At 39.1% G+C, this 14,156-nt stretch overlaps 1 protein-coding gene across 3 annotated transcripts in view; it reads right to left on the bottom strand.

The window, feature by feature from the left end:
* PTK2 (protein tyrosine kinase 2) overlaps nucleotides 1–14,156 on the bottom strand; it is a 153,016-nt gene that overhangs the window by 37,526 nt on the left and 101,334 nt on the right. For all 3 annotated transcript variants that reach the window (XR_719861.1, XM_009996612.1, XM_009996619.1), the window contains 5 exons: nucleotides 12,396–12,493; nucleotides 8,974–9,058; nucleotides 3,612–3,712; nucleotides 2,249–2,364; nucleotides 656–756 (listed from right to left, as the gene is read on the bottom strand). Coding sequence is in view for 2 of the 3 variants with exons in the window: in XM_009996612.1 (XP_009994914.1) it covers nucleotides 656–756; nucleotides 2,249–2,364; nucleotides 3,612–3,712; nucleotides 8,974–9,058; nucleotides 12,396–12,493 (501 nt within the window). In the remaining variant the exon portion in view is untranslated. The remainder of the gene's footprint in view (nucleotides 1–655; nucleotides 757–2,248; nucleotides 2,365–3,611; nucleotides 3,713–8,973; nucleotides 9,059–12,395; nucleotides 12,494–14,156) is intronic.

Genomic DNA, 14,156 nt, shown 5'->3' with positions numbered 1-14,156 from the left:
GGGAGGACTCTGTTCATCCATCACCGTCAGCCCTTAGGCTCGAGATCTCCTGACCCCCATAACTCTCTGCTTGCGCCAGCAGCAGCTCCGGGATTCCTCGGGACTCTTCCCAGCTCAGGGAAGTGCTGTGGGAGTTGCTGGGGTGGGGGGAGGCGAGAGGCTTTTGCTCATACCTGAATTTATCTGTATATAATTGTATATACTTTTCTTGCATCATTTATTAGTGTTTTAATTAAAGCTGTGTAGTTTAGTTTTCAATCCAGCCAAGTCTCTCTCTTTTTCTCTCTCTCCTTCCCTACCTGGGTGGGAGGGGGAGGGGATCGAGAGCATTGTTGTCGGACCTGAGTCAAACTGTGACATGGAGTCTCCTTCTCTGGAGACTTTCAAGACCCATCTTGACACATCTCTGTGTGATCTGCCCTGGGTGTTCCTGCTTCAACAGGGGAGTTGGACTCGGTGATCTCCAGAGGTCCCTTCCAACCCCTGTGATTCTGTGATTCTATGAATTTACTGCCACCCACTTCATTGTGGAACAGTGTGCATTGTTACACAGCTAGACCAAGAAAATCTGGTGAACTCTGACAACCACCTCAGTACTGTGAGAAGCAATGGTGTCCTAACTGGCCTGCAGGAAGGATGCAGAGTGTTGCCTTACCTTTATAGTAAGTACTGTCTTCCATGTATCGGGACAAGCCAAAGTCGCCCAATTTCACACAGTCAGTGGCAGATACCAGCACATTTCTAGCAGCAATATCCCTGCCAAACAGAGGAGACATTCTCTCCAGTCATTTACAAACTGAAAGTGGTGACGTGTAATTTGACAAACACCATTAAAACCCAGAAGTATCAAACACCTTTAGGAGGACTGAATGATTTCTCTAAGCCATGCTTTGGGTGTGCATGTACAGAAAAAGACAACAAAGTGTTTTGTCTGCTGAGTCTGAGAAGGCTGCAGAAATCCTGCAGTATGTTTGATCCTCTTGAGTAGCTGTTGTCCAAAATGTCCAAACTGTCATATGTCAACATCAGAGGGAAAAGTTTTATTCTTTTGTCTATTTAAATATCACAGGCTAACAAGTTTTGGCCATGAGAACTGATGGAAAGAAGAAAATCTGCCTCCAGTCCGAAGGTTAGGAATTGATTTAGGATCTCTAGTCTTGTAAGAGGCTGTTGCAAATGAGGAGGTCAGTTTTTAGTAATGTCACCAAGATTATGGAAAGACTTTTTTTTCCTTGTAGTTTCCCAGGTGAGACAACCCACCTTATGTCTGTTTCTTTTGGATTTCAGTAGGCTTGACTGATGTTGACAGATTTAGCTTCTGAGAAGCGAAGAAAGTGCAGCAAACTGAGCAGTGCCACCTTCTCCCATTTCAGTGCTGGATGAGTAAGTTCCATTTGGAAATTTTTTTGCTAGAGCTAAAATTAACAGCTACCTGGTCACAATTCAAGTATCTCTAATCACCATAAAGGCCTACTATTTATAACATTTTTATATTCATATCTATGTATATATACACACCTAATGTGATTGCATGTACAATGTATACAACACATATACAGAATTTGAACCTAAGTATTAAAACAAATTAAAGTCCCAGGTTCAAAATTAAATTATACAGGATACTAGGAGTGCTGTAAACTTTTAATTGCATACAGCAAGAGGCTACAGCCAGTCTCTTCTCTGGAGAAAGCTCATGTTCAAAGTCAAGGGGATCAAATTCAAAACACATCTAGAAGGAAATTTAGCTTCATTTTCTGGTTAAGCAAGTACTTGTACTGTATAAATATTTTGTTTTCCCTATTCTTCACTTAGAAGCTGGCTGCCCTTTGTTTTGCTTTGCTGTATTTGCAAGATTACAGCTTTAAAAAATACTGCAACCACAAAGCAACAACTGAACTCTGTTGTGATTAAAATCGGGCACCGTCTCCGAGTCAATCCAGGAGGGAACCAGCAGAGGTCACTCTTGAAAAGGGTGTAATTTTGATGGCAGCGTTTGAAAACAAGGACACAATCTGAGGAGTTTCCAAATATTGCTTCTTCACATTTATCACGAGTCAAGGAAAGGAAACACAAAAGAAGGGCTTGGAAGAATCCAACTGTGTGTTGTAATTGCTTTGTCTTCACTTGAGCAAGTGTGTAACAGCCAAAATACTGCCAGTCAAAACCCTGCTAAGCTAGGATACCTCATGTTCCCAAAATTCCAAGTAGTTACATACAAAACCCCACATATATATGTATAAAATCTTACCTATGTACAAATCTTTTGCTCTCTAAGTAAGCAAGTGCTGTGCTCAGCTGGTAAGCATAGAGTATCAGAGAGGCCAGATCCAAGCTGTATTTTCTTACTTGCAAAAATGATCTCAACTGTTTCAAAAGGAAAAAAAGGAAGTTAGGACAAAAAAATACCAAACCTGAAGAAAGCATACCTCAAATATAAAGTTTACACAAGAATCAACAGGCATGCTTTCCCTTAAGACTGACTGATAAAAGAAAATCACTTGCCATGAAGAAATCTGACTTTGGGTTAAATTCAAGCAGTTTTTCCTACATGAAAACTTTCAACCCAACAGAAAATGGTCATTTGTGCATTGCTCTCAGGCTGGTTTTGAAGACAGAGCACACACTGCTGCTGTTCCAGAGGAAAGGTCTCCTGAACTTCTAATGTATTTTTCCCTTGAGAACTACACACATTTTTTGCCTAAGTAATTCCAGAACAAGAGTACATGGCCAATTTGAACACCAATTACATCAGTAGTGTTTTGGAAACCTTAATTTTAATCTATATCTGCCAGAACAACTGGATTTAGCTCAGAGCAGCAAATATCAATGCAATTTTTTTATAAGCTGTATTCCTAGTATAAAGCAGTTAGGACCTAAAGAAAGGTAGCCCTAGAGATTCCTTATAAAATTAAAACAGGGCTTTGAAAAGTGATTTGGGAACTAGAAAACTACTTCTGCACTACAGGTCATTCTGCCTTTGTTTTTCTCATACAACATACTGCAGTTTGATTATTATAATTACTATCTTACAATGCAGCATGAACTATCACTTCAGCTCACATTTTCAGAAACAGATAGCTAAAAACAAACTGAGATCTAGTTTTGTTTAAACCAGCCATCCAAAAGACAAAATAATGAGGAAAGTGATCTTACCCAGGGTCTGTGCTTTAGAGACTGCACAGGAAAAAAAAACACCTAAAAAATGCAGTGTTCCAAGGGAAATCAGTATTACTCAGAAAGAGTAAAGGATGTAGCATCTATTTTTACTTGTAGGAGGTATGTTTGCAAATGCAGTTAAAATGATACTGCATTATCATTATCATCATCATCTTGACACAGGTCAAGCTCTCACTCTGGAACAGCAATTGAATTCTCTGAAAATTATGACTGAATCACTTTGGTATGAGCTGATGCAGTTCCCTCAGTGGAGGAGTTAGGTCACATTCTGCCACTCCTGTTCCAGAGTCCATAATTCTACAAACAAGTATGATATCATGTCTGAGGAGAGTGCCTTTGCTTGAGTGCTGAGAAGTGATTTGTTTCAGTCTCTTGTAAAGGTAACTGTGAGGTAAGAGAGAGAAGATGCAAGATAACATGAGGATTTTTCATACCTCTCCAAGTGTACAGAGCTCCATGATTATCCAAACTGGGTTTTCTGTAATAACTCCAATGAGCTTCACAATATGAGGATGATCAAACTGACGCATTGTTACTGAAAGGAAAAGCAACAAATCGGTGTGTTACATCAAACCTTCTTTTAAAATAAAAATGTCAGTTAAGAAGCATTTAGTCTATGGCCTAAAAATATAATCACAGTTCTGCAGGACTTGAAACAACTGCTTGCAAGCAATAATGTCTGGTCATTTCATGTTCTATGAGTAGTATGAAACCCTGCTCACTTTAGTAAACTGCTGTGGAAGGTGGAATCAAGTCAAGTTCTCTGGCTCTTCTGCCCTGGGTGAGTATTAATAGAAATTAATAACATGACCTACCAATTCAGTGCATGACCAATTAACATGTGTCTTTCTATTGGAACAGGAGGGAGAAAACAATATGGGAACGTCAATGTCTGGGAAAAATGTGTGTCAGTTTATGACAGACAAAAAAAAATTCCATTTCATCATTATGTTCACAACTTATTTTATTTTCCATGAACTTAAATTAACTTTTCAGTCCCAGCAGTGTAGTCACTGTGTATTTTTATTCAGTAAGACATCCAAGTAATAGAATGGTTTGGGTTGGAAGAGAACTTATGGATCTATGTTTCTATAAGAGTTCCAATGCCCCAGAGCCAGCAGTGCCTCTCCTCTGGTCAGGCTCTCCATGACCTGCACTAGGAAGCTGTCCCCAGTGTACTCCAGTAGCTCCCTGGACTGCCTTGCAGTCTGTTCTGGCTCTTTTCCAGCACTTGTCCATCTGGGTGGTTGAAGTCCCCTGTAAGGATCAGGGCCTAAGAGCACAATGCTTCCTGCAGTTGAAGGAAGAACTCTACATCAACCACTTCCAGATCTGGTGCTCTGCAGCAGAGATGAACCACTTGATTTGATCTTCAGCTTACCCCTAAGCTCTTGACCTGCACATGGCTGCTCTTCAAAGAGAGCTCTGTGCAGTCAATCCAACCCTGGGCACAGCACTCTCACTTCTCCCTCCTTGCCTGCCCATTTGGAATAGTTTAAAGCTGTCAGCACTCCAGCTGCCCATTTCATCCCACCAAGTTTCTGTAAGAGAGCAATCAGGTCATTGTTCTCCATCTGGGCAGCAGCTACCAGCTTCTCCTGTTTGCTTCACATTCCATGTATGTTGGTATAGAGGCACTTCAGCCAGGCTCTTGGCCACAGTCCCTTTTTAGAGGAGCTCACCCAAACTCCCTGGAAGCAATTCACAGGTGTTTCCCTGCTGCTGCCTAATGCCTCAGCAGCCCCTGGCTCTTCCCAAGTATTTAGAACACCATCCCCTTCCCCTGCTAAATCTAATTGAAAGCTCCAAGTCCAGCCAACTTATTGTGAAGGCCATCTGAGCCCTGTCAACAGGCACAGTTTCTTAAAGGTATGACCAAGATGACAGGAAACCGAGACCTTGTGCACCAGCTATGCATTTGTCTCCATTTTCTCCAACTCCCTTCTCTGACTGGCAGGATAGAGAACACCACCTGTGCTCCTGATCCCTTTACCATAATTCCAAGGGACATAAAGTGTCCTTTGGTATTTCTGAGCTGACTTGCTGCAGCATCATTCAGTCATACTTGGAACAGCAGGAAGAGGGGATGGTCCATAGGCTTTACCAGGCTCCACAGTCTCTCCGTGACATCATGGATTCAAGCTCCCAGCAGGCAGAAACCTTCTCTAGAGACACTGTCTGGGTGGCAAGTGGGGGCTTTGGTGCCTCTCACCAAGGAGTTCACAATCACCAACACCCTCCACACTTTCCTGGTGTCATTAGTCCTCAGGTGGGTGGGTGACCAACACTGCATGGCTGGACTTTTCCCAGGTCTTGCCTGTTACTCTCTTCATTCTGCAGCCCTAGGGCACCAAACCTGTTAAGTAGGGGCACTTCAAGGGGAATGGGAAGGTTACTCCTCCCTGCCCTGAGCAGAGATTAGAGTCCAGTCTCCTTTGTCTGTTCAGTCTGTGGCCTCAGGGCTGGAAGCAAGCTCACCCTTGCAAAGTCTGAAGGCTGTCCCTTAGCTGGTGGCACTGCACAGCACCACACAGAGATCTTTCACTCAGATGGCAGGATCACTGCACTGCCTGCTAAACTCCTGCAACGCAGCCACTTGCTGGAAGGGCTCCTCCAGCTGGGCACATTACACCCATGACATCCACCTCTGCCTTTAGACCCATGGGGGACTTGCAGTTTCTGGAGCTCCAGGCAACGTTGGGTCCATGCAGCTTATTAGGTCTTGGCAAGTCAGTCTGAGTGTAGGTGTTCACCCTGGGAGGTTTTATCACTTCACCTGAGTTCCAGTCACAGCTCTGCAGTTGCAGAGGGTGGAAACCATTTTGTTTCAACATGAGGGTGTCTCCAACTGGCTCCCTGAAAAAGCCAGCCCATTTTCCAGAGGCTGCTCTCCCTTCCATGCAAACTGCCATGCCCCACTTGCTGGAACTGGTTGCTAGTGCTCCCTGGGGGCTGCCTTTTACAGATGTGAGGGTTGGCCAAGGTTGCTCCTGGTCCTGCCCAAGCCTCATCAGCCAGCACCTGGTGGTTCTGGCATTGCCTCAGTTCAGAAACCCCGCTGGACACCAGGCTGGGGAGCTGCACTGAAGATTGTGCCAGCACAGGAACTGCTGCCCTGGGGAACCGACTCAATGCTGATCAATGTTTTGGGGAGGTGGACTTGGTAGATTAAACAAAACACTAGTCCTCTGACTAAGGTTTTCTCTTTCAACATATGTATGACAAACATCCTCAGTCCAATCTTGACAAATTTCCTTAATTTCATCTTAAAGTAGTCCCTCCTGGACATTTACACTTTTCAGTGCCAACAGAAGTACATGGTAATTACCAAACTGGAAAGTCTGCTTCAGTTTGCCCAAAATCCCACTACCTTTTGGCTTTTCATTAACCACCAGCTAAAATCAGTAGGTGTTTTCAGAGTCCTGTTCTGATGAGCTCTGAATTCTACTTCTGCACACGGGTACACAGCAGCCATCTATAACCAACACATCTTGCAACACCACAAACCCCAAGAAAAATCCTTGGACAATGCTGTTCACCAGACCCATTGTCATCAATATTTCAATCATGTATTTTCCTGCAAAGAAACTTATAGGGGCAAACTTAAAATAACAGAGTGTTTAAAATATTCATGTGCTATGAATAATACAGAAATAAATCAGTGAAACAAACATCCCTATCAATGACATAGCTTAATGCATTAATAAAAAGGACTAAATTAAGTGGTGAAATGTCAAATGGGCAATAGCAACTGATAAAATACTACATGGAATTGAAGCTAGGTTTCTAAATAATTCAATTCCCCTCTTCCTTTCTGAAGGTAAATGGAAGTTTAGAGAGGGAAGCTATTTCTGACACCAATTAAGCATAGCTATACTAGTCTGAACCCAATATTAGTATTAAATCTTGGTAAATAAAGTGTATATTAAACAAAACCCAACCCATTAATTATAGCTTTAGAGTTCTCTTGTGCTAATGCAACTCAATGCAATTTACCATGTTTTATAATGTGGAAATGTTGCTTCATTGATGTAAAAATAAAGCAGGTATACAGTTTTAATTATCAAAGCAATGGGAAGGCAATTAACACAAACAGCTTTGTATCACATGACCTTACCAGTTTTACACATAAAATACTCTATTGTTGAAAAGTACTTCCCAGAAATTAATTCAATCAATTAAGTCAGTGTTCACTGACCAACTCACAAGTTCAGACAGGTAGTGGAATTACTGCATCCAGCTTCTACAGATAGGAGGAATGAACTACTCACAAAAAGAAGCAATTTACCAAAGCCAGTGGAAAATCCAGAAAAATCTCCCCAAACCAAATGGTCTGTATTTCACCACATACAAATGCATTGTTAGGCACTCAGAGACACACAAAAGCAGCCAGGAATGAAGAGACAGGTGCTGCTTGGAAAAACACTTTTTAAAATCTACTTCTCTTACTGAAATGTGTTCCTCCTTGCAAGAATCAATACTACATCTTTTCAGCCTTGAAAACTCCATGACAAGCAAACAACTAAAAAAATATATAACAAAAATTTTATATTCCTAATATTAAAATAATATATTAGGAAAGGAATTTCTTCAAATTCAGTGCAATAAGCAACTCTGCCTCTGTGGATGATGGATTTGGGCTTTTTGATTAGTGCTCTTAAAAACTAGGAGGCAGCATCTGCTGAGAGTTTGCAATCTGAACACAAACAGGAGAAAGGTAGCAGATGGGGATTAGAATGAAAAAAAAAAAGAAGAACTGGCAAAACTATTAAATCAAAATTGAAAAGCATTATTTATCTGTCTACTACTTTGGCATTTCCTAATCTGTCAAGCTCAAAGCATAATAAGGAGCATTCAATGAGCAATTATTTTCCACATTGTTAAGAGACAGCAGCCTACCTTTGACTGCTAAGTTATTACTAGAAGCAATGGTATTTACTTTTGCAACAGCTAGAAATGTAATGGAAAAAATTATAGTAATTGAAGACATCCAAAAATGGGAAGCCATTAGCTATGAACACAGATTTTTCTGAACAATTAGAGAAAAATCCTTGAACAAAGGAATAGTGAATACAAGAATTCTGTAGCATCTGGTCATAAAAAAAAATTATTAATACAATACCTTGATGAGGTTTTTGGATATACAAAAGTAAAGAATAATAGGCAAAAATTAAGGTCCAAGTCTCATATCTTATTTGCTTACAAAATCAAATAGCAGAGAAGTAAGTAATTACAGAATTCTGACAGGAGTTTTCTGTCAGTATTCATCTCAAGGAAGAGCCTTCTTCCATGTATGAAATGTGCCCTTTGGGGAGTACAGTATTTGTGGGCAGTTATTTAGAAAATTGGGATTTTTTTTCTATCACGATTTTTAATTCTGAATTTTCAAAACAAATCTCTCTTATCAGACACAATATTTTTACTAACTTTGTTAACAAAGACAACCACCTGACCTTCTGTAGTAACAAACCTGAAACAAGTGCTATGGGCTTTTCTTAGTTCATTAAGAATGCAATAGAGGATCAGATCTCTAATATTCCAAAACTGGTTCTGAAGCCTTACAAGAGTCAGAATCACTGTTCAATTTAGAAAATCAAAGAACCACATATAACCATACACAGGCAATGCAAGGATGTAAGGCAGTCTTCCTGGCACATATTGCAGGAGAGGAAAAGGTCATGCTGTATATCAATAAAAGATTTACATCAGTATCAGAAGTTTCTGGCACAGATGGCTGAAAGTTTTGCAAGGACAAGTTACAGAAGCTGCCCCAAAAAGAAGTATTTTAATACTCACAGGCTTCTTGTAAGAATTTTTCTCTAACACTGTCTGAGGTGCAGTTTTTACACGTTTTGATTGCAACAGCCATGGCTGGATTTTCCTGAAAGACATTATTGAGAAATAATTGAAATACAGCCCACCACAAACTAAATCCTTTTAAATCCTAGCAAAACTGCTTTAGAGAAAACGACTATTAACTAAAATACCTTTAGTTAAGAAATTGCATTTTGAAAGCTTCATGTTAAACCATTATTATAATCAAGACATTTAGTGTACAACACTTACCTCTAATGCACTTGGGAAGTATTTAATCTGCTTTAAACTCCGTTAACTCATACAAAAATTACAACAGAAGCTAGTAACTTGAACTGAATAGTACTGTAAACTTTGCATTATTGAGGATGGTAAAACCTGACAATATTTAGCAAAAGCAGAGGGAAGAAGTAGATACACTCCTAAAAACCACAGAAAAGCCAAATAAAGTACTTTTTGTGGCTTTTGCAGAGCAAAGACTGGCTACAATTTTGAACTCAGTTAAAAAGGCAAGTAAAAGAGAGATTTTACATATTAGCTTCACAATCAGTTATCTATCAAGGGCTTCAAACTGATTTAAACAGAACACATGTATTCAAAGCAGAAACAGAGTTGACCAGATTTGTCCAGTCTAGCTTTCCTAGTATTCAAAACACCAGGACTTAGAAAATACTACTTTTACCCCACAGTGTGTTCCCAGAGTAACACACAGCGCTTGGAAAATGTTGGATAAAGTTCTTAATGGGTTGAAAGCAAGCGTTTTAAAGTGAAGCTTCTACATTGGGTCTAGGCCTGCTCAAGGACTAGGATGCCTTCCTTCCAACTGGGCAACTGGGAATTGTGCGTTGTTTAATGGGAACATTACAAACTAACTTTCCCCTGAAAGGCTACTGGGTTGATGTTCGTCCTCACCCAGTTTTTAAGGCCAGTGAGAGATGAAGATTCACAGAGTTATGTTCTATGTCGCCTCATGCTTGCTCTATTTTAAGTCTTCTTTACAGGCAAACATGATCAGAATTAGAATAGTATTTCCATTTTGCAGAATTAAATTTCTATTTTCTGTGTTACTCACAATATAGTTCTTTAAGTGGACTCTGCATGAAAATACTGATTAAAACCTTTTCTCATATATAAACGTACCCATAAACTGACTGAAAACTGCTAGTAACTTGAGATTATTTTATTCCTTTCTAAAACCAGGATTCAATAACCAATATTGGATGAGGCTTCTGGAGGCCTGGCAGACCACTCCCTCTCCAGGTGTTACAGATAAAGGTTTTGAAACATGTCATAAGCATCATCAGCATCCAAAGGAAGAGTTTCAGTGTCTGCAACCAGCAAAGAAAGACTCCAGACATTTTGCAAAATAAATATGGGAAAAAGCCTGATACCAGGGGTTTGCTGATCTTATGGTTTTAAAGAAAATGACAAAAGAGTGAGGATGTATCAGACTGGCAAAAGTTTGTGTACTGAGCAGCCAATATTTAAATTACTCTTTTGGATTAATCCCACAGTAAATCAAGGCAGTATTATTTGGATTGCTGACATCTGAGCACTAGGGTCCTATGCTTATACCTACATTTTCCACTCAGTATCCTACAAACACAGGTTGGTTCTCATATTTCAGGAGAAACTAGTAATAAGCTGCGTTCTGGAAAAGAAGTGGAAGCTGCACTGGAAGTAAAACTTTGCAAGTGCACTGAAGAGGCACAAATGAGATTCTTCTGCTTGAAATCTGAGCCAGCAGAACAAGACGTCTGAAATCTCCCTGGTATTTTTGCATGTGAGCTGAATACTCTCCTGCTATTTTAACTCAGCTTTTACCTATTTTAAGATCTTTTCCAAAATTTTAAGTTACACTCTGTGACTAGTATATTAATGTTAATACCTTTGTGTTCCCTTCACACACTCAAGTGCCTTAAATGTATTAAAATTTTATTACTAAGAGTAACCAGCAGGTTGCCATACAAAAAGTTCATACTAGACACAGGACAACTGAATAAAATTTGTTTTCAAATTTGAGAAAAGAACAGAGATAGATGGCATTTTCAAAACAACACTCCTAAGAAAATGGGCCTTTAATTGCTTTTACAGAGCACTAGGTTTCTCCACTGTGACTCAAGTCCAGTGAAACATTATTCCTCAAGTACTCCTGTTAACTTGGACAGGAATAAATGAAAAAGCAGCATCTCCCTTAACACAAATTATATCACAACAGCTTTTCTAAAATGAAGGCAACAGAACTTCAAACCTGCATGAAATATTTAACATTTACCCTTATTTATTTACTTTAATATTGCACTAAAGATTTATTGACTCCACCAATCCCAGGACACTCACCAGCTTTTTCTGGGAAATAATTGTTTCTGGAGTTAGAACTAGGTTGTTGTCCACATGAATTATTACTTCATATATCAAAAATCCAGCCATTTAATTTACTCAAATAGGAAATAAATCTTCATTTTACACTTGCAGAATTAGTTATTATAACCTTGAAACAGATTGAAATTAAATAATTTTTCAGCTTTCTCTTGCTTTTCCCCACAATTTTCATTTTCCATCCCCTTAAACTGCAATCTTAATGGCTGCAGACTAGAAAAACACATAAGCAAAGGCTAAATTACCCAAGTTCTGCCAACCTTACTGGTTTCACTGAGGTGACTCTTGTGCATTGGGGTTTTGCTGGATCAGTGCCCAAGTATTTTTTATCTTTTCTTTCAGGAAAAAGCAGTAACTTTATGAATAGACAAGCTTCTTTTTGAGAGATATAGTGAGATGCTCACTGCAGAAACAGACACATTTGTTTATATCCCTGTCCCCCTGCTGCAAGGTCCTGCCCAGCCAGTGTCACTGACTAAAATACCTTCTCTGTATTTCAGCACAGAAGTGAGATTAGCTCATCCAGGAAGTGGTGGCAGCTCAGCACTGCATGCTGAACCTAAACCCAAGTCAGACTGAATACCCATAAACACAATTTTCAACTTTGGAAAAGGTTCTGAAGCACTGAACACTCCATAGGAGAGTATGGCCAAAGGGACCTGTGCTCACGATACATGGACACACTCAAAATGATGAAAAAAAGTGTATAGTTGGAGTTTAAAAGCAGTAACTTCTAATTCCAGTTCAGCCAGTGGCTTTGGTATGGTCCTGAATGGTTGGCTCTTTTGATTCCTTTCCCAATCTATAAGAATGGGGATAAAGAAGCAGAGAAACTACCCTGGAGCTAGTTTTATAGTTATCTGTAACATGGGAAATATTCTCTATGTGATGATCATTCTGAAAAATAAACCACAAAGTCAATTCTTATTTTTTTCTGCAAGACTCAGACCAAGACATCTACATTTGATTTTGTCACTAGAAAGGTTTCACAGTTTGTTTATGATTATTTCAGATGTGAGGCTTACCGGGCTCATGTAAACTCCTTGATGTACATCTCCAAACTGTCCTTCACCGATGCAGCGCCCCAGCTCAATCCTTTCCCTTTGAATCTCATAATCTCTGGCTATAAGAATATAATGGACTTAAAATATTACATTTCTGATGAAGGGCAAAGAAATAAGCCACAAGATACAAAAACTCCAAGTAAGTCACTCAAACACCTCACGTATGAATAACTAAGATTAACATTTGCTGCACACCAACCTATACAAATGCTGTCAACACACAGTGGAAACCTCTTAAACAAGTGTTTAAAACAAAGTAATGGAAAAGGAATTGTGAAATCTAATTTGCTAAATTAACTGCTGTGCCTTGTTTATTTCAGTGCAATAGACATAAACTGAATCCTTCTTAATTATAGCTACTGAAGGCAAAGAACACCAACAGCCCAGGGCAATAGCAATGCTATGAAATCCAGCCTTAGCACACAGATGTTTAAGAGAACTCCACTCTGTGGTGTTTTAGATCTTGGAACCATCAAACGAGCCTAGAGAATTTTTAAAGAGGTAACTGCAAGAGAAAAAAATACAGAAACAAGAGCATGGCAAATAAAATGAAATGAAATTTTGAGTGCACTACACCTCTCTCAGTGTGTAATTGAAGCAAAATTGCTGTTTTGTGGACTTAGGCAATTTTGTTAACGTTGTGGTTTAAAAGGCTGAGAATATTACTGAAAAAAAGGCTCAGTACTTCAGCAAAACATTTAATTAATTGCAATTGAAATTAATTCATTTGCAATTTTATTTCTCGCAGACATGGAAAAATATTTAAGGAATAGCAGAAAAGCATGTATATGTTTTCACCTCTCCTTGTATTATTCAGGGAAAAAAATATAACCAATCAGCTTAGGATTTTCATGATGGATGGTTTTGACTTAATTAACACTACAGAAATAACACCATCTAGAGCTGGATAACAAAGTGATCAATGGCTTTTTAATTTCCTTTTTAAGTACTGCATTTTCCTCTTTAAAATCCCAAAGCTAACTGGTTTAACTGTAAATAAATTATGTTTATTAAAGGAAAGTGAATAGTAAACTTAAAAATTCCACATCATTCCAAACTGCAAGCACACAGGGATGGGTAAAGGGTCTCCTGTTACCTTCATCTATTCCATAGCTTTCTGCAGTGCAATTAAGAGAAAAATCAAATGCTTACTTAGATAGAGCTTCTTAAAATCAGGAAAAGGATAAACATTATTTAAATGAATAAACAAACTGATACAATCTTAAGTTTCCATTAGCAGAAGTCACAGGTCTGTTCTTGTGATCTTTACTGACCCTTTACTGAGCTGAACACTTCAACCCAGCAAAGCACTTAAATATATTTCACTTCCACAGCCTATTTCATGGGTTTTGAATTGGAGGCATGCTTAGGTGGTCAGCATCATCCAGCGCTGGGCCCACAAGTAATTAATTCCATGAGAATTTAAATGAAAAGATTAGGAAAAACCCACCTCACACAAAGTGAAGATATTAAAAAAAATTAAAGGATATAATTTATGCCAGTACGTTCTAATCCTGCAATTATTTCAGGAGAACCATGTAGTGACTTACTGCAAGACATTCAAAACACATTGTTTATTTCTGGAAAACATATATTTCTTGCTTTTCAAAAATTTTCCACAGTAGTGGAAACTATTCTGTAACCACAGAAATGCTCATGAAACACTCCTGCCACATGGTAAACTCTAGAAATCCTTACTAACATTCAGGGCTCTTCAGCAGG

Source organism: Chaetura pelagica, unplaced genomic scaffold (genome assembly GCF_000747805.2).
Source record: "Chaetura pelagica isolate M959 unplaced genomic scaffold, ChaPel_1.0 scaffold260, whole genome shotgun sequence".
Taxonomy (NCBI): Eukaryota; Metazoa; Chordata; class Aves; order Apodiformes; family Apodidae; genus Chaetura; species Chaetura pelagica.
Note: the sequence above shows the minus strand (reverse complement) of the source record. Positions and strands in the feature narration are given on the sequence as shown.